Consider the following 23,853-nt stretch of genomic DNA (forward strand, 5'->3'; position numbering starts at 1 on the left):
TGCTACTAAAGATGTCCTGTGTGACCTTGTACATGCCATTTAGGGCAAGGTTGAGTCAGGCACCTAAATACCTTTAAAAATCTGGCCCTTAATCCCTCTGTAAAATAGGAACACCACCTTCCCCACAAGGGTGAGGGGAGGAGAGAATAAATACGTTAGATTGTGAGATGCTCACACATTACAACAATGGGGCCATACAAGTATCTCAGATATAGCTGACACCACCTCCTGCCCTATATTCCTTCATGCCAATGAAGAGCTGTCAATTCCTGGGATTAGACCAACAGCAGGACTTCCCCAGTTGAGGGCTCTCCCCCTCTGGAATTCACCATCCTGACTGTAGAGAGGATACAGGATGGTCCTTCTTGGTATAGCCTAGGAGTGATCTTTGCTTGGCTTAAGGCAGCTCATTGTGGATGAGACTTACTTGTTGTTTCAAATAATTTGGCAATAAGCAAACTGACTCCTATGGTGAACGGTGCTTGGTTATAGCAGCCCTGCTTCAGTGCAGAGTGGCCTAGAGTAATTCGGTATGTGTTACAAGAGACTAAGAGGGTGTAGTGGGAAGAAGAGAAGGGGGCTACGAGAAACAGGAAGGAAAGTCCTCCCTCTCTGTACACGCCCAGTTTTCGAATTCCTTTCGAATAAATATCAGAATAGATATAGCTGATGCAGGCACAAAGCAGAACTGACTCTTGGATCCTGGGGCTGTTCGCAAACCTCTTGATTTGCCTCCACACACAAAGTTTTTTTTTTTTAGACACAACATCAGCAGAGCCTTTAGAGTGAATTGCAGCTTTTGTATTCACTCCAGAGCCACCAGTGAGCCTACAGACAAGGAAAACAATGTGGCTGTTATGTCCGTGGACAGCAGGACTCGGCAATAACCGGAGCATCTTTGCTTTGCCTCTTGAATCATTTTACACAATACACAAAATAAAGTGTACACAGTGTACCACAATATGGGAATGCATTGTACGCTCTGCTCTGCCTTTTGAGTGCTTAGCAGAGGGGAAAGCAATAGAGACCAAGGCCCAGATCCTGCAAGCTGATCCATGCAGGCAGGCCCTTCTGCCTGCCTGGAGCCCCACTGACCTCCTCAGGACTCTACATGGAGGCAAGGGTCCACCCATCTGGTCAGATTGCAGGACTGGGGCCTGTATCTCCCACTTAGACGCAAGGGATTTATGTGACATTTCTGACCTTCTCTCCTCTATTAAACATCTGTATGGAAGAAACTTTGCAAAGGATTCTCCCTCTCATAGAGCATTCAGGGGCCCTAATACAGGGGCCATAAAAGCTCCTTAGCCAACCAAGGCAGAATTTGCTTGGTGCAGGTATTGTGTAAGATTAGGTTGCCTTGCACAGGCCCCCTTATAAATCCTGGCATAAAGGGCAGAAGGAAAGTTGTATCACATACAGCAGTTCCTAAACTTGTTCCGTCGCTTGTGTGGGGAAAGCCCCTGCCAGGCCGGGCCGGTTTGTTTACCTGGCGCGTCCGCAGGTTCAGCCGATCGTGGCTCCCAGTGGCCGTGGTTCGCTGCTCCAGGCCAATGGGAGCTGCTGGAAGAGGCGCGGGCCGAGGGACATATCGGCCACCGCTTCCAGCAGCTCCCATTGGCCTGGAGCAGCGAACCGCGGCCACTGGGAGCCACGATCGGCCGAACCTGCAGACGCGGCAGGTAAACAAACCGGCCCGGCCCGCCAGGGGCTTTCCCTGAACAAGCGGCAGAACAAGTCTGGGAACCACTGGCATACAGCTACGCGGACAGTACTGCTGCAAAGCAGCTGAGGAGAAGTTATAGCAGCTCCTAGCGGCTTTAAAATTATGCCAGGTGGCTTGCAGTGGGCCCCACAGCAGCTCAGAATCCTTCTTAGAAGCACAGTACAGAATTCCACCCCTGACGTCTACTGGAGGCAGCTGCTGGTTTATGTCCAGTTCAGATGCAACCTAGAGGAGACATGTTCTGGGTGACCTCAGGCAAGTTATATACTCTCTCTGTGCCTCAAGTCCCTATCTGTACGAAGGGGATCGAATACTTCCTTCCTCTCACCCTTTGTCTTGTCTGTTTAGTTTGCCAGCAGCTTGGGGTAAAGACCATCTCTCACCATGTCTGTGTGCGGTGCCCTGCATAACGGAGCCTTGATCTTGAATGGGGTTTCTAGGCACTAGAATAATAGAGGTGAGTTATTGCATTGTAGCCAGTGCCACACCCACAAAAGGCACTGGCCCTACCATACAGGTGAAACCATTTCAACTGCAACATTTGCCAACCTTGGCATCCACCCATTCTGACTGTAGGGAGAAGTCAGTACCATCCTCTAGGAAATGTGGACCCCACCAATGGCAACTGTAGCTGAGCTGATCTCTAACTTCTTACAAAAGGTCTTAGATAGGAAAAGTTGTGTCAAAGACTGGATTACTGAATATTGTTTATTCTGGGTTGAGAACATTAGACCCTGAACTATCCTTATTAGACCAGGACTATGAGGTGGAGGAATATCATCTCCATTTGTTATAGCTATTATGTTAAAACACCAGCAGAGAAAAAAGGATTAAAAATTGTCGTGTTAAGACAGAAGCAGAACTATTGTTTGAGTTAACAGACTATCCTCCCAGTCTCACTAAGTCTGCATGGTGACAGGTGGCCTCAGCCCCTATAAAAAAAGGGTAACTTGTCTTGCCGTTTTCAGTGGCATTGAAATAAGGTTTCAGCCTGGTAATATTGAATGGGTTGATCTGCTAAGCCTGCAGCTCCTCTCTCAGGATACTTAGTTCTATGAATCATGGTAAAGTACAGTCAGCAGCTTTTCTTCGCTTACCACATAAGTGCATTTTCAATCACCCCGCACCTCCACCTTTGCAGAAGATATGGTCTGATCTAAAGACAGCTTCATTTGAAATTTAGAGAGAGTGGCCTCAGATCTTGTTTTCAGTATTTTAGCCACTTCAGTTCCCCAACAGTAGAAGCAACGAAGAGATGATGAATTATTCATACCCAGGAGGGCAGTGAACATTTAGGCCCAGATCCTCTGGGGTTGCAGCCCAGGAGGACACAGCACAAGGAAGTGTGTGAGTTAAAAAAAAAAAAAAAAGTGTCCTTAAGGCACCTTTGTACTGCCCCAGTTCTGGGCCAGCTCTGGCCACACAACGTAAGTGAAAGCTGCCTGAAGGTTACCTTCACTTGTGTCAGCTGTCAACAGCTCCAGGCAGGCAACAGAGCAACTAAGGGATCAGTGGATCCTCTTATCCAGCAACATCCTCTATGCCACCCCGGGCAATAGATATGGAGCAACAGTGGCTCTATGCCAGCGGTTGATCACCCTATGTGATCTTCCAGCAGTCAGTATAGCACAGATGAAGACCTTGAGTGGAAGTGACCCGGTAGTGGCCATTCCACCAGCTTGTCAGGATGCTCTGCACAGTTGGTGCAGTGCAGAGTATCATAGAATCATAGAATATCAGGGTTGGAAGGGACCCCTGAAGGTCATCTAGTCCAACCCCCTGCTCGAAGCAGGACCAATTCCCAGTTAAATCATCCCAGCCAGGGCTTTGTCAAGCCTGACCTTAAAAACTTCCAAGGAAGGAGATTCCACCACCTCCCTAGGCAACGCATTCCAGTGTTTCACCACCCTCTTAGTGAAAAAGTTTTTCCTAATATCCAATCTAAACCTCCCCCACTGCAACTTGAGACCATTACTCCTCGTTCTGTCATCTGCTACCATTGAGAACAGTCTCGAGCCATCCTCTTTGGAACCCCCTTTCAGGTAGTTGAAAGCAGCTATCAAATCCCCCCTCATTCTTCTCTTCTGCAGGCTAAACAATCCCAGCTCCCTCAGCCTCTCCTCATAAGTCATGTGTTCCAGACCCCTAATCATTTTTGTTGCCTTTCGCTGGACTCTCTCTCCAATTTTTCCACATCCTTCTTGTAGCGTGGGGCCCAAAACTGGACACAGTACTCCAGATGAGGCCTCACCAATGTCGAATAGAGGGGGACGATCACGTCCCTCGATCTGCTCGCTATGCCCCTACTTATACATCCCAAAATGCCATTGGCCTTCTTGGCAACAAGGGCACACTGCTGACTCATATCCAGCTTCTCGTCCACTGTCACCCCTAGGTCCTTTTCCGCAGAACTGCTGCCTAGCCATTCGGTCCCTAGTCTGTAGCGGTGCATTGGATTCTTCCGTCCTAAGTGCAGGACCCTGCACTTATCCTTATTGAACCTCATCAGATTTCTTTTGGCCCAATCCTCCAATTTATCTAGGTCCTTCTGTATCCTATCCCTCCCCTCCAGCGTATCTACTACTCCTCCCAGTTTAGTATCGTCCGCAAATTTGCTGAGAGTGCAATCCACACCATCCTCCAGATCATTTATGAAGATATTGAACAAAACCGGCCCCAGGACCGACCCCTGGGGCACTCCACTTGACACCGGCTGCCAACTAGACATGGAGCCATTGATCACTACCCGTTGAGCCCGACAATCTAGCCAGCTTTCTACCCACCTTATAGTGCATTCATCCAGCCCATACTTCCTTAACTTGCTGACAAGAATACTGTGGGAGACTGTGTCAAAAGCTTTGCTAAAGTCAAGAAACAATACATCCACTGCTTTCCCTTCATCCACAGAACCAGTAATCTCATGATAAAAGGCGATTAGATTAGTCAGGCATGACCTTCCCTTGGTGAATCCATGCTGGCTGTTCCTGATCACTTTCCTCTCATGCAAGTACTTCAAGATTGATTCTTTGAGGACCTGCTCCATGATTTTTCCAGGGACTGAGGTGAGGCTGACTGGCCTGTAGTTCCCAGGATCCTCCTTCTTCCCTTTTTTAAAGATTGGCACTACATTAGCCTTTTTCCAGTCATCCGGGACTTCCCCCGTTCGCCACGAGTTTTCAAAGATAATGGCCAATGGCTCTGCAATCACAGCCACCAATTCCTTCAGCACTCTCGGATGCAACTCGTCCGGCCCCATGGACTTGTGCACGTCCAGCTTTTCTAAATAGTCCCTAACCACCTCTATCTCCACAGAGGGCTGGCCATCTCTTCCCCATTTTGTGATGCCCAGCGCAGCAGTCTGGGAGCTGACCTTGTTAGTGAAGACAGAGGCAAAAAAAGCATTGAGTACATTAGCTTTTTCCACATCCTCTGTCACTAGGTTGCCTCCCTCATTCAGTAAGGGGCCCACACTTTCCTTGGCTTTCTTCTTGTTGCCAACATACCTGAAGAAACCCTTCTTGTTACTCTTGACATCTCTCGCTAGCTGCAGCTCCAGGTGCGATTTGGCCCTCCTGATTTCATTCCTACATGCCTGAGCAATATTTTTATACTCTTCCCTGGTCATATGTCCAACCTTCCACTTCTTGTAAGCTTCTTTTTTATGTTTAAGATCCGCTAGTATTTCACCGTTAAGCCAAGCTGGTCGCCTGCCATATTTACTATTCTTTCGACTCATTGGGATGGTTTGTCCCTGTAACCTCAACAGGGATTCCTTGAAATACAGCCAGCTCTCCTGGACTCCTTTCCCCTTCAAGTTAGTCCCCCAGGGGATCCTCACCATCCGTTCCCTGAGGGAGTCGAAGTCTGCTTTCCTGAAGTCCAGGGTCCGTATCCTGCTGCTTACCTTTCTTCCCTGCGTCAGGATCCTGAACTCAACCAACTCATGGTCACTGCCTCCCAGATTCCCATCCACTTTTGCTTCCCCCACTAATTCTACCCGGTTTGTGAGCAGCAGGTCAAGAAAAGCGCCCCCCCTAGTTGGCTCCTCTAGCACTTGCGCCAGGAAATTGTCCCCTACGCTCAGTAGCCTCAGTGCAAATGAGAAGCCAGGCTTCTTCCCCCCCCGCACTTCAAGTTTGTCTTCAAACTCCGGCAATTTCCTCATCCAAAGGAATTCTGTAAAAATCGAGCAGTTTTCCACCCAAATTTACTTTAGACAGACAACAGATCATATGACCTTCTGGGCAGGAATGCTGGAGGAAACTGAATAGTCAAGGTTTCCAGAAGGTAAATGCTGAACTAGCAAATGTGAGCATTCGTACCAGGCACCCGATTTCAAAAAGAGTTACACGCATCCAACCAGGGCCCGGGAATCCCTTTATTTATACAGAGCCATGGAAGAGCTTGGTGTTTACAGAACAAAGATTTCCTACTCTGAGGAGCTTAAAACCCTAATTTAAGATGAGAATGACACAGATGAAGGAAGAGAAAAAAGGAGTTTCCCTGCCGCAAGGAGAACTAAGACTTTTCTTTAAATGAATCGCTACAATCTGCAGAAAGGGAGGAGGCCACAGAGAAAAATGCTGGTACTACCAGCCACCTGCTCTCTTTGACACCCCTTTTGCAAACAAGAGCAGATAGGCAAGAGAAGGCAAGTAGCACATCAGAGAGAGGCTGGACCTGATCCTTCACGGCCCTGCATCTCATGGAGTCCTCTAGAGCAGCTCAAAGGCGAGTGCAGAGTGGGTGTAAAATCAGCATGGTAGCATAGGACAGCTTGGCTTCCAAAGGTGTGGGGCAAGGCACTGTTAGGACCACGGTGCACAGGGCGGTCATTAGGCATCAGCAGAGTTGCCCCCTTTAAAACCCAAATGGAGCCTTTTTTTTTTTTTTTAAAAAGGTAAAGACAGCCCTCCTGTGCTAAGGCCATGTATGCCAAGTTTCATCGTGCAGGAATCGGAGGGAAGACTTGTGGTCCTCAGAGGTTCATAATGGTAACACAAGCAGCCTTAGTTACCCCAGCGTACGCTGTACCTTTCCACATCTCCTGGGTGCTCCCGAGCAAGGCAGGTCAAAACAATAGCTACAGAAATGGAGACAGCCAAGAGGCTGGATGTGTATTTTAAGCATCAAGTGATGGAATTCAATTATAAAAGCAGGTAAAAATCTAGGAGAGGGCTTGGCTTTTTAAGCGACACAAAAAGCTTAAAGTGTACCACTAGTGTATAATTTTAAGTGAACAAGTGGGGCCTACTCAACCAGACTGCCAAACCTGCAGCCACAGATCTACCCAGCCTGGGTTTGCTTTATCATTGGGACCTTTGCATCGAAAAAGCACCAAACGTCCTGCGTTCGAGCTTTGCTATTATAAATGGTGGCCTATAATAGGATTTGAACTGCAACAGATCTCTGAAACTTGGGATGAGCCCCTTCAGCCAGGGGACTGTGTAATCCACACTAGTCCAGTGTAAATCTTTGTCCCCCCTCTCGTGGTTGGACGATGTACACAGGTTTGAGGCGGTTACTGCTGCTAATTGAATGGACTTGGTCTGCCAGCTTAAGCGCTAGAGATTTATGCTTTTAGAGTCAGAAGCTCCCACGAATTATCCAGCCAAGGGCGTTGTTACATTCCCACACCACAAGGTATGCAGCATGAATTGGAGTATACTGACAGAGCTCCATCAAGTTCATTTGAATTCCAAGAAGCTATACTGCAGGAAGTCTCCATCCACTAGCCTCTTAATATCACCTTAAAAGGCACCCATTCTGGGTGTGTGTCTGCATGCCATCCACCCCTACTCCAAACTCATCCTCAGCTGACATTGCAGAGGGTTTGGGGCAAGTCACACACCTGAATGGTGGCCTTCCAACTGTGGTAGAGGGATAGGGGTGGAAATTGAATAGCCTGACAAGGGACCCACCCAAGGTTTACTTGAACTCCTCCGGTATAAATAAGCACAGAGTGTCTGGACCTTTTGCCATAGTTTAAGATGAGGGAATTCAGCTCCACTGAAGTCAATGCAACTGCACTGATTTACACCAGCTGAGGATCTGGCCCAGTAATTTTACAATTCTTGAAGTATCACCTCGAGCTGGGTTCCACTAGCTTTCAGGATCTCGGCAGAAGCACAGCGCCTATTGGCATTTGTTCAGCTTTTGAACAGTGCTCAGCCCGCTTGTAAATGCATCTACAGTGTATCATAGAACCATAGAGTTAGAAGGGACCGCAACGGTCATCTAGTCTAACCCCCTGCCAAGATGCAGGATGTGTTGTATCTAAAGTATCCAAGACAGATGGCAATCCAGCCTCCTCTTGAAAACCTCCCAAGAAGTCTGTTCCATTGTCCTCCTGTTCTTACAGTTAGGGAGTTTTTCCAGAGATTGAAATCTGCTATGCTGTAGTTTGAACCCATTCCCTCTTGTCCTGCCCTCTGTGGCAAAAGAGAACAACTTTTCTCCATCTTTTTTATGGCGGCATTTCAAGTATTTGAAGACCTCTATCATGTCCCCTCAATCTCCTCTTTTCCAAACTAAACATATCCAGTTCCGTCAGCTTTTGCTCATATGGCTTACATTCCATCCCTTGGATCATCTTTGTCGCTCGCCTCTGGATCCTTTCCAGTTTCTCTGCATCCTTTCTATATATTGGTTACCAAAATTGGACATAGTACTCCAGCTGAGGCCTAACCAGCACTGAGTAGAGCAGTACTATATCACCTCTCATGACTTGCATGCTATGCCTCTGTTAATCATAGGATTAGAAGGTACGGCCAGGGTCATCTAGTCTAACCCCCCTGCTACCTATCAGAGAATACCCAAGCAGGACTCCTTCTCATTGGAGCTTGGGTCTTAAAGAGAGAAAGGTGGACTGTCACAAATATTATACCACAGCAAGTGCCCTTAACGTTTTACTCCAGGGTCCACGGACTGTTTGAAACCCAGAGACTTGTTCTTATCATTTACAGCTCAAAGCTGTTATCTGCCATACAAAAAACACCTTGAGCCATACTGCTAATTCTGAAGGCATCCCTATGTTAAGTATGGGTAGAATACACAACTCAGTGAACATAAGGGCTTGGCTGTAACAGAGGCCACAAAATAGCGAGAAGCTCACACAGCTGGGTTTTTTTTAATGTTATTTCTCTTTCTAGAGCTCCTGTTACCCCACCCAATGAACCAAAACTGTGTAAAACCTCTGCTTTCTTGGCAAAAAACCCCAAAATAAATAGATTTTAATATTTCTGCTTGCATTCCACTAGAGCTTAAGTCAGTCGGGTTGACACTGGATTTGCACCAATGAAACTAGCAGCAAAGTGTGGCCCCTGGTTCGCAAGATATTTAGTTCCATATTTCTTAGAGCTTTGTATTGCATGCTGGAAGTTTGTCCATTCATTGTCCCAACAGTTGAAAATAAGCATCAGTATGTTGTGTTTAAAAAACAAAACATCTTGCCGCGTTAATGCCCTTTTCGCCCTTCTTTCTCTGGCTATATCACAGATATTGAAAGAGGGAGGAGGGGAAAAATGTGTCCACATCTACAGGTGGTTGAACCATTCAATGGAAATCAGACACATTTATCTAGAAACATAAAAAAGGTAGTTTGCAAAACAACTATAAAACTGAGTTATTTCATAGGCTAGGATGTAGCTTAGCACTGAGAAGTGGGTGCATGGGATTCTTTGTGTCTCGGTACTTAGGGTATGTGTACACTGAACTGTAAACCTGGGTGTGTGGGATCCGGGCTTGTGGATTTGGTGTGTACAAGCCAGTGCTTGAGCATCCACACTACACTGTAAATCTGGGCTTACAATTGCTGGACCTGGGTCTCACAGCCATGCTAATATGTCCATGCTGCACTATGCAGACTTTTTGCCTTGGGTCTGCAGATCAAGCTGTGTCCACACTGCAAAATGACAGAGGTTCGACCCAAGTCTCAGTGGGACTTGGGCTGAGACCCACCAGATGGGTGGGTCCTGGGTCCTGAGTGCCTGGTGATCTGAGCCAGCTAGATTCATGTGTGGACAGAAGTGGGGGGTTGGGTTCAAACCTGAGTCTGAGCCCAGGTTTACACTGCAATGTAGACATGCCTTTAGTGGTCCTCATTGCCATCGTACTGGACTACTTGAGGGGAATGGAGAACAGGGACAAAAGCAAGGCTCTGCGGCATTAGAGCTGGGAACAGACTATCGGTTTATAGAGTTTTAAGCCTGACTGGTGTGAAGGGCTTTGAAATATGCTTGCTTGGAAACTAACCCCAATAAACATCGCTTTGTCTGCACTTCGGATTTCTGGTCTTTTGCTGCTTGCTGTCTGCGTGACAAAAACCATGGAAGTGGGAGGGTGAAGGGAAAGCCCTCTAACAACTTGATTATCCACCTGGGGGCTACCATGCATTATGCCTCTGTCTTGCATCCTTTGGTCCTGCAGTTGGCTACTTCTCCAGGTCACTGTGGATTCTGTGGGGTTTATCTCAAAGTTAAGCCAATGTATACATGCCTGTTTGGCATTATGCATCAATTCAATGGAACATACCCACACGCCCCCCATGATATGGGTTACATTCTTTGGCATTCAGTTATGACTAGTTCTGACAGTGCTTTCAGCAATAGATTTCAAAGCCCTTTACTAAGGGGGTCAGTATCACTATTCCCATTTTACAGATGGGGAAACTGAGGCATGGAGCAGGGACATGAGTTGCCCAAGGTTACTCTGCAGGCAACTGGAAGAGCCAGGAATAGAACCCCAGTCTCCTAACTCCTAAACTAGTGTTCTCTATGCTTCTATTTTAGAAGAGAGGATCGGATATTTTATTCACAGAAAACTGCATTGTGGAATGCTAACAGCTGAAGTTCCCCTCCTCCTCGATTTAAGTCTACTAAGGTCCATTGAACTTGAATTTTGTGGGAACACAATGCTGCGTCAGAATGCCCTACGCATGCTCTAAATGGTTAAATTCCACTTTGTGCTTGGACAGACAAATTCCACTGGGGAAACTTTCCCAGATGTGTGCTTAGTACACACATCTCCATGTTCCTGTTACACCCAATCCCAAACAGGAAACTATTCAAATCTAGTTAACTATTAAAAGTGGTTAGTTAATTAGTACCGACTGCAAGCCCAGCCTTGCAGTCTATTGTCTCTGCACAGTGGGATAACCTGGAGCCTTCTGACGGTCTAAAATAAAAACCACCGATAAGCGTGGTAGTGTATTTCCTTATCACCTTTATCCAATATAACTACCAGCGCACTGCTATACATGCCTCAATATTAAGGGCTTGTCTACACTGGCAATTTACAACGCTGCAACTTTCAGAGATGTGTAAAAACAAGCTTCCCGTGCAGACCGCACACCAGCGCTGGGAGCTACGCCCCTTGTGGAAGCGGCTTTTTAAGGGCGCTCTCCCAGCGCCGCGACCACACAAGGCATGTTAAAGCGCGGCCGCGGCTGTGCTTTGGCCTTGCCAGTGTAGACTAACCCTAAGCGGTTCTTATATCAGGCAGAGAAGGAACAGGGGCTAAGAGATATTTACCCAGGCGAGGACCGGATTGTGTACTTTTCTTGCTCTCCGTACAGCCACAAGCTTTGGTGGCAGCTGACAGTCCAAAAGGCGCTCATTTTAACGCAGCACGCGAAGGGCAGATTGGGTCTTGGTGACAGTAAGGAGGGTGAAAAGTTAAAGCTTTAGAAACAGAAGAGTTTTCTAAGGATGAGCCAGTTTCCCTCCCCCACCCCATGCTCTCAAAGGCTAGAAGCAGGGCAGAAAGGTGGTGTTACCTGCACTACTTCTTTGACCAGAGTCTTGTCAGTCCCAGTTTTGGCTCTCTGCAGGCCGCTAACGCTCTCCCCGATCCACGTGATGAGGGCAAACTTGACTCGCTTGCTCATGGCATCCCCAGTGGTAAATCGGACAAATCCAAACAACCTGATATCATCTTTGAAAACAAAGAAACAAAGAAACAAAAAAAAAAAAAAAAAAAAAAAGGAGAAATCATTAGACGGGAGACCAAAATATTACCTCACTAAAGAATGTCTTGGTAATTCAGATCAGGGGACCACCTGGCGATGCTCAGAATCGACTAACACTTATACAAATGTAAACGCTGTTAGAATAGAGGAGATGTGTGCATCTTCCCATATTGGATCTACCTTTTGCTATTGCACTCTCACGGCCTAGGAGTTCCCTGGCTGGCACAGCTGTACCATGCCAGCTGCTATGTTGTTAAGTTTGGAAGTGAGGAACACACTCACAGTTGGCCAGGTCTTTCAGGTCTATGCAGCTGACCTGGATGATGCATTTAGTCTTCAGCATGCAGGAAAGGGAAGACATTGATCACTGGCCCCTATGCCACAAGCTGCTCTGGGAAGGTAGGAATCCACCTGTGCAAGGCACTTTGCAGGAGAGGAGACCTAAGACCAGATGCACCCCCAAGCCTGATTGGATAAGCAATGAGAAAGACTAGTCAAGACCACAAGTTATGTAACAGAACTGCACAGCAACCAAAAGAACCATACCATATAGACCAAGAAAACAGCTCACTGATCAAAAACCAAGACCAGGAGTTGCTGAGGGCTAGACGCATCCGTTTCCCAGCCCACAAAATAAGACAGTTAGGCAGCCTTCAGTCAGTTGTGATCTCTTCTTCCCAGGGGGGGACTTATAAAGAGTCCAAACAGAACAACAAAACACACGGCCGAAACAAGACAAAAATGGCAACTACAACCACCAGCCTCCACACACAGACCTGTGGACAGGGCTCCAACTCGCACGGAGATGTTCCCAGGCAACCCTTCATATTTCCCCTGCTCCCATTAACGGGTCAGGGTTAATTGGTGGCTGCATTAATCCTTTAAGGTCTGGGTTAGCGATTACCCTTGTGCTCTATCACAGTACCTCATGTTGAAAAGCGTGTGCTGGATACCTTTAGACCACCAGTGCTCTCGACTGAGAGCTCTCAAACTCTTTATTACTCTTCCCTACTGTCCCTGAGACTCCTGCAGATCCACATAACAAATTAGGCTAATCTACAAAGTCGCTGCCCCGTTGAGAGTAATCCAAGAAGTCAGAGACCTGTGGATGTTCCAGTTAAGTGTGTGATCTGCATGACCTGCAGACAGATCACTCCCTCCTGCTGAAAAACCCACAGGAGGCGAAGAACTTCAAAAAGGCGTCTCATAGAAACGCCTTTGTTTCCTCCGCTCCTTCACTTGGCCATGGCAAAGAATCACAGAAAGAGATACTTCTCCTCCCCACGATATGGAACAAGGCCCTTTTTCTGGAAAAAGGCAAACAAGTGTTCAAAAATGAACAGTCAGGCCACCCAAAAGTCACAACTGGGTTAAAAATCATGATTTCTAAACAGTAAATTGAGTCCATTTTTACCTTCTCGTTTGAGAGCCTTTAGGCGTCACATTCTCCAGCTTTTCTCTGCAGCCACAAAGACTAGAAATTTAATTTTCTTTATTTATTACAGCTGCAACTCTCACAATTCCAGATGCTGGGGCTCGGAGAAGACACACCATGAGTATTGCAAGACTCATGGGAGTAGTTGGGGTGGGGGGAGGAGAAGGAGGTGTGGAAATCACGCGAGAAATCTCTCTGCTTCCCTGGAGAGCTTCTAGAACAGTGGCTCTCAAAATTTTAACTGGTGATCCCTTTCACATAGCAAGTCTCTGAGTGTGACCCCCCCTTAGATATATAAAAAAAGGGGTTTTTAATTTATAAAACACAATTATAAATGCTAGAGGCAAAGCGGGGTTTGGGGTGGAGGTTGACAGCTTGTGACCCCCCCCCCGCCCCCATGTAATAACCTCACAACCCCCTGAGTGGTCCCGACTCCCAATTTGAGAACACCCTGTTCTAGAACCTTCCCTAACTCCCGATTGAAAGGATTGGTATGCACATGGTCTCTGCCCAAGGGGGAAGGGGTTTGCAGCCTGAAAGAATGGGCACGACCTTCGGAGCCTGCGATGTATGGGGAAAACGGACACCATGCGTATGGATCCATCCTGGAATCTAGGACGGCTTGCTCTCCTCTCCACAGCAGCGTGTCATACTGCCCAGGCATAAACCCCTGTAGCAGCACAACAGGGCAACTGAGGCGTAGTTTCGTTGTATTAGCGATCCCTGGGAGTTCCTCATGAAGGTCCACTGAGTCAGGAAGGGAGCATGCCACAGGGCATGGGTGCTCCACCCCCATCCAGCTAACTTCCCACCACCACCTGTGACTCACTCAATGCACACAGCCACTAAGAAGGGATAGCCAGCAGCAAAGGCATTTCTGCATCCATTTCCAGGATGTGCCTTCTTTCATTCCCCTCCACCGACAGAAGAGAGCAGGAACATCAGGCCCTTTGATTTTAAGATCACCATAATCCTTGTTTCAGGGCCTGGCTTCTGCTCTGTTAGGCCAAACTAAGGTTATTTATTTAGTGACCATCTGCATACAAGCATCTCATCTCTGGAGTCTGACAGATTCTGTGTTCCTTCTCTGCAGGGTGATTCACCAACCCAAGCTGTTGGGTGCATTTGCAATCACAGGCACATACATAGTGCCACCCCCTTCCAGTCTTTTCTTGGAAGTGCACAAGATACTGAAACCTACATCAGCCCTGATCTTCCAGAGAAGCAGAGCAGATGGACAGTCAAGGGAGCACAGAATATACCTATCACAGCTGCTCCATCGATTTAATAGGTCACTTGGTGTCCTTTTAGTGCAACAAGATGACACATAAAAGAACCATGAATCAGAGCACTTGCTTTTTGGAAAAGGAGCCCATTACACTTGGTCCAACTTAAGTTTACTGTAACCAATTCAGCATGTTTTATTCCTATGCTGTCCCAACTACCACCATGTGAGACATCCAGGATGCCAATTCACACCATCCTCATCTAGATCCATAATAAAATTTCTCTGTATACCATATATATTGCATCACAAAAGGAGCCCCATAGAAACGTAAAAGGCTCTGTACCATTTCCCCTGCCCCTGTTCCACAGAAAACACCACAAGAAGCCTTTGAAAGCCAACAAATGTCACCTCAAAGCTAGAGCTGGTTGGAAACATGGAAACTTCTTTGTTGATAAAGTCAGAGTCAGAAAAGGAAAAATTTTTGGTTTATTCAATATTTTTTGCAAAAACATTCTTACCACATTTTCCCCCATAAAGGTTTAATTTCTTTAGTTTTCCTTTTTCATCTCCATGTTTTGTACATTACCACTGAGCAAGTGCAGAGTTACGGGGAAGAGAAAGAACAAAAAACAAAAACAAAAAAGTTGTTTTCCAGTTTTGTCAAAATAGAAAAGAAAAGAAAAGAAAAGAAAAAGAGAAAAGAAAAGAAAAGCCCACAAATGTTGGAAATTTTGGAATTTGAAAAAACAAAATTTCTAGCAAAATATTTTTCATTCCAAAGAGTTTGATTGGCTCTTCTGAAAGAGGACCCAAACCAGAAGAGCCATGTCTATGAGAACTATGTGCAAGCAGAGTTTCCCTGCCTCTTCAAGAGGCTTTATTTCTGGCTGGTATGATGAACCTGTAGTAAGAAATTCCAATTCCAGCCAGAAAATCATCTTCAAGTCAATAACAGATTAAGCCTAAGAGGGCGTGTGGAGAGTGGGGAGAAATGGACAATAAACATTATGGTGAAGAGTGAGCACAAACCCCACATTGTGACTTTCAATATAGGCTTGAAGGAGACTATTGAAAAAACAAAACAAAACCACCCAAAACCAAACCAAAAATTAAAACAAACCCTGCTTCGTCAGACATAGATCAGACTGTGAATATCAACTCTGCTACATATGAGGCACAGACACAGGGAGCCACATTTTGCTAAGCACCTGTTCCTAGAGGAGCCTAGAAAGCTTGGTCCATTTTGAAGAAGAGTCAAGCCATCTGACAGAGTGAACTTCAGTTTGACCTGTGACCCACAGAGCCACAGATGCTGGGGCAATCTTGATTCTCAGTGGAAGAAGAGCAGAAGGAAAGGCGCTTAATCTCTCTCTGAAAGCAGCTGTGTTAATATGAATGCTGAAGCTAACAAAATGCAACTCAAAGTGGAGTTATGACCCACTAGGCAACTCACTATCCTGTTAGTACACCAATTGTTATATCATATTACGTCTTCATAGGTATGTCCAGTGGCAGATTATCCAATGGGGCCCATGCCCAGGGGCCCTGGCCAATTGGGGGCCTGCAGAAAAATGGGCTCCCCAGCAGAAATCCGCCATGGGGCAGCGAAAGCCCAGAGTCCTGGCAGAAGCTGTGGGGCGGGCAGGGGAAACCCCAGCGCCCCGACCCCCCAGCAGAAGTGCCAGGCAGGCGGGGGAAGCCCGAGCATCTGGACCCCAGCTGAGGCCCCCAGACTGGAGGAGCTCTCACTCCCTGCTGCGGCCCCTTGGGGCCGCAGTGGAGGAGGTGGAATGGGGCAGGACCATGGTCAGAATAGGCGCAGGCGGAAGAGATGGGGTGGGGCCACGGTTCCAATGCCTGGGCCCTCTCACTTGCTGTGGCCCAGGGCCCCAGGAGATAATCCACCTCTGGGTAGGTCTACACAGCAATTGAACACCCACAGCTGGTGCACATCAGCTGCTGTGGGCTCAGACGGGACCCTCCCCCCCTCACAGGGTTCGAGAGCCCAGACTCCAGTCCTAGCCTGAACGTCCACACTGCAGTTTTACAGCCCTGCAGTGCAAGCCAGCTGACCCAAGCCAGCCGTGGGTGTTTAATTGCTGCGTAGATATACCCATTGTGTTTAACAAGTGCAAAGGTTAGACAGAAAAGAAACAGCTGGTATAATTGCTAACAGTTCACCAACAAGAGAAGCAGATCTTTCTGGCAGAGTTCAGAGAGAGCAGTCAGAATCCCCGAGCAGAACTGGCCGAGTTTCACAAATAGTCTGAAGCATGTTCACAGTGACAAATTCAGTGAAACAGGATCCAAGCTTAAGTTCCTGTATATTCACGGATTTCCTCTTCCAGAGTTAACCAGTGCTATCCTGCCAAATTGTTTCTCTGCATTAGAGCAAACAAAAGGAAGCAGTACTTCACACAATGCACGGTCAACCTGTGGATCTCATTGCCAGGAGATGTTGTGAAGGCCAAAAGTGTAACTGGTTTCAAAAAGAATTAGATAAATTCGTGGGTGATAGACCTATCACTAGCTATTAGCCAAGATGGTCAGGGATACAGCCCCATGCCCCAGGTGTCCCTAAACCTCCAATTGCCAGAAACTGGGACTGGACAACAGGGGGAAGGATCACTTGAAATTGTGCTGGTCTGTTCATTCCCTCTGAAGTGTATGGCACTGGCCATGGTCAGGAGACCGGATACTGGGCTGGGTGGACCAGTGCTCTGATGCAGTATGGCTGTTCTTATATAGAAGTAGTCAGTGCCTTAGTGAACTCTGGTCCTCTCCCCCTCCCCAACTGAAAAAGCCCAAGACACTTTAATTTCCTCCTCCGCCTCTCCAAGAACACTTTAAACTGGCTTTAGAAGATGGACGTTGATGTTTGCAGTTGTACATGCCAAGGGTGGGGTAGATGCTACGTAAATAATGAAGTAATAATACAATGAACACCTTAACAGTAACAGGTGTTTGTTCCTTGTTTATCAGTAGGTAGTGTTTCCCTCTCCCCACCCTGCCAGTAGTTTTGCTTGATGAGAGGACCTATTCTGATCCACCCAAGTATTTTAATACAATTGAATCAAAAAAGTTTCCCCACCAGACTACAAAGCTGCAACATTTCACACTGACTAGAATCAAGAAAGGTATAACATTAGTCCCATTGCTCAAACAAATTGGCAAAACCAATCATATTCTTAGATAAGGTCACCACTGCTAGCTTTACTCACCCAGTATTACTGTACTTAGGGACTGCAAGGAAAAGTCTGACAGAACGCTTTGTCCTTACATACCATGTGTTATGAATACCTTGCCCCTACAGAGCTAGTTATAGAGAAAACGTGGCAGATTTCCTCAAAAGTATCCTGGTTCTTATTGCTTTCCATCTGGCTTTATTCATATTTTACTTGGAAAACATTGGCTTACTTAATATCCTCAAAGAAAGAGGCATGTGTGGAGAAAGTTAAAATTCTTCATTATGTGTTCAGTTGAATCTTGGATGAACAGGTTCCTTTTCCTATACTTTTTGTAGCAGCCATACCATCTTACTACATTTTACCACGACAACACAATGTGAGTATACTCCCGTGGTTGCACCAAGTAAAAAGGGCGAGGAGAGAATTTAAAAGGAACGGAAGCTGCTCTTAACTGAGGAATTTTTTCTTCTAAATGCTCTGAGGAAATCTACTCCACTTTTATAGCTAATTAAAACCACCTTTAAAAACCTCCAAGGACGTATTTTTAACATACTGTTAACGGATATGGCCACGTAGGATACTAATGAGAACTGTACAACTCAAGTTCTGCTCTTCAGGCTGTGAATATTATGGGGCAAGATCCTCAGATGGTGTGAACTGTTGAGCTACAACCACTGAAGTTCTACCTCTGTGTGTTTTCCACAAAGCCTACCACTGACAAATACTTGCCAACATTTTGGGACACCAGAGTTTTCCCCTCTACTCCAAACAGGAAGCAAGAATTGTAGCTCCCGCCCCCTTAAATGATACTCATTTGATGTACATATTTTGTATTTGGATTAATTTGCTGAGGGTGAAAAAAAAACAAACAAACACACCCCAAAAACACAAAACTAGAAAAAGCTCACCACTTTTCCTACCATAGCAACCCAAGTACACTGGGAGAAAATAAAATGAAGCTCCCAAACATGACAATATGTAGGAGGTTAATTCCAGTGATATACCACTTTTCTGGGATGCAGCTCTTTGCATGCATAACAAGATACATCTGCAAATGTTTTAGAAACCTTTGGGGAAGAATTGTGTATATAATCCTAAGTAACAGTATGGCTGTCTTGCAATGAAACCAAAGGGAGTTTAGTTTGCACGGTGCCAATTTTGAGTACTCTTGCAGCTAGATACTGGTTCTAGTCCCAATGAATATTGGGTTGCATATGAACATTATGTAGCATTAAACTGCAAACTCAGAAGTCGCCATCTCATGGCTTTGGATACCCATTTTGTGCCAGATGCCTGGTCAGTGTTAACTGATATCTACTGCCTGTCATGAGTAAGCTGTAAGAAAAAATGAGCCACATGGTAAAGATCATGGGCCCTCTAGTTGTTTAGTGTCAGACCACTTGGTTTCCTGCTAACATGACGCAAACTCTGTCCCCTCTTGACCCTCCGTGATGCAAGCTAGAATGTTAAGCTAAGGTTAACCAAACAGGAAGAAAGACTGTTCAAGCTGACATTTTAAATTTTTATTATAAGGAAACTATCAGAACTGAGGCTGTCTAAGAGAAGCATGACTGTGTAGGAGACACTGGGGAAGGAAGGGACATGGGCCCAGTTTGGCAGGGGGAAAAAGCCCAACATCTGCTTTCTCTTTTGAACACCGGGCTCTGGTTGCAGTTCTTCACCCCTTAAACCTAATATGCAGACACCAATGCTCTGAGTCACCTGGGAGGAGATGCTCCTCGAACAGCTATCCCCATCACCACACTGGTGAGGGCCCAGCCCCTGTGCAGCACTTAGTCCCTGGTAAGGGTTAGGCCTTTGGAACTTTATCAAAAGCTCATTGAAGTCAACTTCAATGGGCTTTGGCCCTATAATCTTCTTTAAAAGAAAGACTGATGTTTAGCATCATGATTATAAACACAAGACAAAACATAACCAAGGCCAATAATCCATTCTAATGTCCATCCAACACGTATCCAGTGTGCTAGGTCCAGGACATGAGCTCATGAGACTGATGAGCCATCAGCCACAGCAGAGTTCCTTTGCGCTCACCCATCAGTGAAGAAAGGGCTAAGTACTTGTCTCACTGAAGTCAATACCAAAATGCTCTCAAGCCTCAGTACAGACAGGATGTGGTCCAGAGACAAGAAGGCCAAGTGTTCATGACTTGTTCACAGATGGGTTGTCAGTAGCACAAGCTAGAGTCCAGCAGTATCACAGCTAACCTCTTTGTTTCTTATAGTTATTACATGCCTGACTGAGGGCACAACTCCAGATAAGTTTTCATGGAAGTGATGCCTAGCAGCCTCCCAAAGTCAAGAAAGTTTCAAACTCCTGCAAGATGGTGAGCAGTGGACTCTTCCCCCTCCCACAACCTCCACAAAAAATCCATATGCAGTTCCATTATTAGCATCTTGAGTTGATACATCCCATTGAAACAAATACTGGGGTTGATTTTCTGTTGTATTAAGGGGTTGAGGGGCCTTTAAGGGATATAAATGACTTTGGGGAATACCCCCACCAGCCACAGTGGCCCTCTATTGGCTTCTCTCCCAGTATAAGGGGAAAGATGATCCAATGGTAGAGCATTAGCTAGGACAGGGGAGACCTGGGTTTAATTCCCTGCTCCAGCAGGGACTTCCTGTATAACCATGGCCAAGTCACTTAGACTCTCTGGGCCTCAGTTCCCTATCTGGAAAAAGGGGATACCATTTTCTTACCTCACAGAAGCATTGTGAGAATAAATACATTAGGGATTGTGAAATACTTGGAGACCTACAGATGACAGGTGTAGAAACAGGCTATTATGATGACATAGGGACTGGGAGTGGACCCAGGCTATGGCTACTTTTTGAGCTTATTGGAAACAGAGTTTAAATTAGAGCAGTCCTGAGGCAGCTCTGATGCCAAGGACCAGACAGACCTCTGACAGGCTCCAGAATACAGTGAGTGTAAAGGGGACTTAACCCCGTTCAACAGAGGAATGGCGGAAGCAGACAAAGTTCCAGATGACCATAAGGAAGTGGTTGGCAAACAGATGCCGCTTTAACTGCTCCTCCAAGGAGCTATGCTTTACACAGCAGTGCGGGGGCGGGGGCGGGAAAGGCTTTGCAGCCAGGAATGCACAGTCAATGTGAAATTCCCAAAAATAATTACCATAAAGGACGGATCATCAGTTTTCACAGGTTTGCCCTTCAAATATATGTTAAAGGGGAAAGCGGGCAAAGGAAGGACTCAGATGAGCATGAGAAAGACTCAACAATATCCTGTAAAGTCCAAAATTACAAAGGTATTTTGGTGCCTAAAGATGCAAATCGACACCTACTGGGATTTATAAAAAGCACCTAAGTGAGTTAGGCACCTTAGCTGCTTTGGTGCATTGCTAAGTCTCCCTAGGCACCTACCTGCATCTTTAGGCACCAAAACACCTTTAAAAATTTGGGACTAAGTTTTTAAACTACTGAATTCTATTACTTACTGATTGCAATCCACCTGTATACAGGGAGCATTGCACTAGGACACTATCTTAGGGGCTGGTTCCATTTTCCCCCCCACCCCCTGCGTGCATGCATGCATATGCACCCCTGATGCTAACCAGAAATGCCTTATGCTGTATCTATTCCATTCCAAGAGTTTTAATTCCTCCGAATGTGGACTGCATAGTACCTTTTGTCTGCTCTTTACAGACACATGAATAGCTCTTCCATCTCATGCTGTCCCAGTACAGGTATTTATCTGTACTGGAACTTTCCTAACAGCAGCGTAAGTTAGTTCTTTTGTCATGGTTGTAAACATTTGGTTCTCAATGGGAAGTAGAAACTTGTAAGCATCACGCTATTAAACTGCAGCGTAGCCATAAAAAAAAAAAATTGCAAATAGGGACTGTTCCAGTCTGTTCCTTTAATAATATCGGGGAAAGCAAAATAAGTTCAGCTATTGGTTAGTCTGGCATCACTGACATTTACAAAACCCTTAACTCTGTATTTCTGATTGGGATTATTTTAAGTCCAAGATCCCAGGTAAGGTCACTCCACTCTTCTCAGACATGCATTCAACAGCCCCCATTATTAGGGTTTGAAAAACACAGATTTTCCTTCCCACTCTGTTGTAAAAAAACCCCAAACCTTCATCTATCTTTCTGGCTCTGAATCCAACAACTCAGCTTTTTGTCTAAAAGTGTATTGACGGCATGAAGTGTTTAATGACAAATTCATGCCATGGTTGGTTGGATCCATGCCACCGGCAGAAGCACAAGGGAGAGCGATCTCTGGAAAAAGAAGCAGATCAAAAGCCTTGAATGAAATCCTCGTTTAATGGAGGGGAACTCCAGAGATATTCGCGAATGCAGTAAAACAGCCCTGGGTCTATGCTCAAAGGAAATGACACATGTGCAGTAAGAGTTTTTTCCAATGTGAGTGTCAGCTTCCCACCCAGTTTTCCTCTTCCTATTTAAAAATGTCACCCATATAGTTTCAGTGTCCCAGAATAACGGGGAAGGAGTAAAATGGGAGGTTTATTGCATATTTCACTGCTATGCTTTTCTGCAGATAACCCCGTGGTTGGTAGAAGGCTCAGGAACAGGTCCTATGTGCAGGGCCATCAAAGGCAAAGTTCTGGGGTAGAATGGACTTGTACATCCACAATATACAGAGGAACAAATCCTCACAAGATACATTGGGTGCAGCAGTGCTCAAATTGTGATCCATGGGACTTATACGATCCCCTTTACCATTGTATCGGAACACTTAATCTTTAATATATTCATTAAGTGGCAGTCCAGAGTGTCTGGAGAGCTGGCTGGTCACATGGTATCTTTGCCAGTTGCTAATGTAACCCACACACCTTTAGGTGTGGCGTTCTGTCCCATCTAGTGGCACAGAGACCACTTAGAGAGATAAAATGAGTCTGCTCTACAGCCTTAGCTAAGTCAAGTTCATGCGGTAGAGGCTCATGCACTAATAAGCTCCAGGGGTCCCCGGTTCGATCCTGCCCGCCGGCGACCAGGGTCTGTCAGCATTACGCTAAGTCAAATTAAAAGAAACCAAAAATACACCACGACATAATTTCCTGATTTTCCTCATGGAGGCTATTGCTGTGGTTGCAGCAGAGACATTAGGGGATCACCAGTGGTATTCGGAATGGAGATGTCTATGAGACAGGCACTCTCTGTATTAAGCGGCAGGCAACACTACTGAGAACTCCTAGCACAATGCAGGAAGTGCAAAAAGCAACCCCATAGGGGCGTGAACAAAAGAACTTCCTGTATCTTTGAGCCAAGTGAATTAGCACCCACTGACTCCGCCTTCTCTCTAATCTAATGCCCAGGAGGGAAGCAATATGCACACCACACCAAAGGTGCTTTTAATAAGAATGGCCATTAGAGAAAACAGGAGACACAGATGCTTTCTGTTTGAGAGCATATTGTAACAGATGGCCTGGTAAGCAGAGCAGAGCGAATTTGCACTGAGGTGCCTCAGCCTACGCTTGGTGAGCTGAGGTTTTGTATTCCAGCTCCCACTTGTATCTTCAACCACTTAATCATAGGAGGCTTTACAAAAGGCAGCTGCACGTTGGGGGGGGGGGGCAGGAGAAAGAGGGTCTTTCAAGTCTGTATTGTTCAGACAATAGGAATCCAAAACAAGGAAAAAAGTTTACTTTGAAGCCACTGGCATTTGTTTTAATCCACATTTTTCCATTGAATTTTTGTTTCAGCGGAAGTTTTTCAACCAGCTCTACGGTGTACTAAGAGTTGTCACCTTTCCTCCAGATGGTAAGGAAAGCGCTGTCTTCACAGCTGGCACCAATCCAGTTTCCTGACCGATGTCTAGTGGTCCAGCTCAGGCTGGTTGCACAGATAGAGTCACTAAAACTAGCATATCTTCCTTCCCCAACTCGTGTAACATCCGTTAGTTTGTGGGTGGAGGAATTAGCTGTATGACACTTGGCCGAGTCTGTATACCCGGTACCTCTTCACTTCCTATGGTTTATTAAAGCTTCAAGCACATGTGCTTCACAGATATTTTATTGTCAAGGGTTAATCTGCTCTTGCCTTGTTTTAGTCAAGGCCTGCTGAGGGGCCTGTCCAGCCCCTAGCATGGGCTAATACAAGAGCCCAGGTCTACCCTGGCCACACCTTTTATATGAAACCTCCCTTTTATAGTCTGCACTTCGTAGAGCTGGAAGAGGTTGGAGGAACTGCAAGGCTAGTGGGGTCGGCTCTGCACTGAGAAATTCACTGGCAGAAGAGGTGGGGTGAATTCTGCTTTGGTCTATGTCCCTTTTAGTGCCTTGCTTGTAATAAGGGTTTGA

At 46.1% G+C, this 23,853-nt stretch overlaps 1 protein-coding gene across 1 annotated transcript in view; it reads right to left on the reverse strand.

Moving 5' to 3' along the window:
- Positions 1-23,853, reverse strand: part of COTL1 (coactosin like F-actin binding protein 1) — a 33,307-nt gene that overhangs the window by 6,130 nt on the left and 3,324 nt on the right. Inside the window, exon 3 of the mRNA XM_077831165.1 lies at positions 11,502-11,659. Coding sequence (XP_077687291.1) covers positions 11,502-11,659 — 158 coding nt within the window. The remainder of the gene's footprint in view (positions 1-11,501; positions 11,660-23,853) is intronic.

The sequence above is a fragment of the Eretmochelys imbricata genome, chromosome 12 (genome assembly GCF_965152235.1).
Source record: "Eretmochelys imbricata isolate rEreImb1 chromosome 12, rEreImb1.hap1, whole genome shotgun sequence".
NCBI lineage: Eukaryota > Metazoa > Chordata > Testudines > Cheloniidae > Eretmochelys > Eretmochelys imbricata.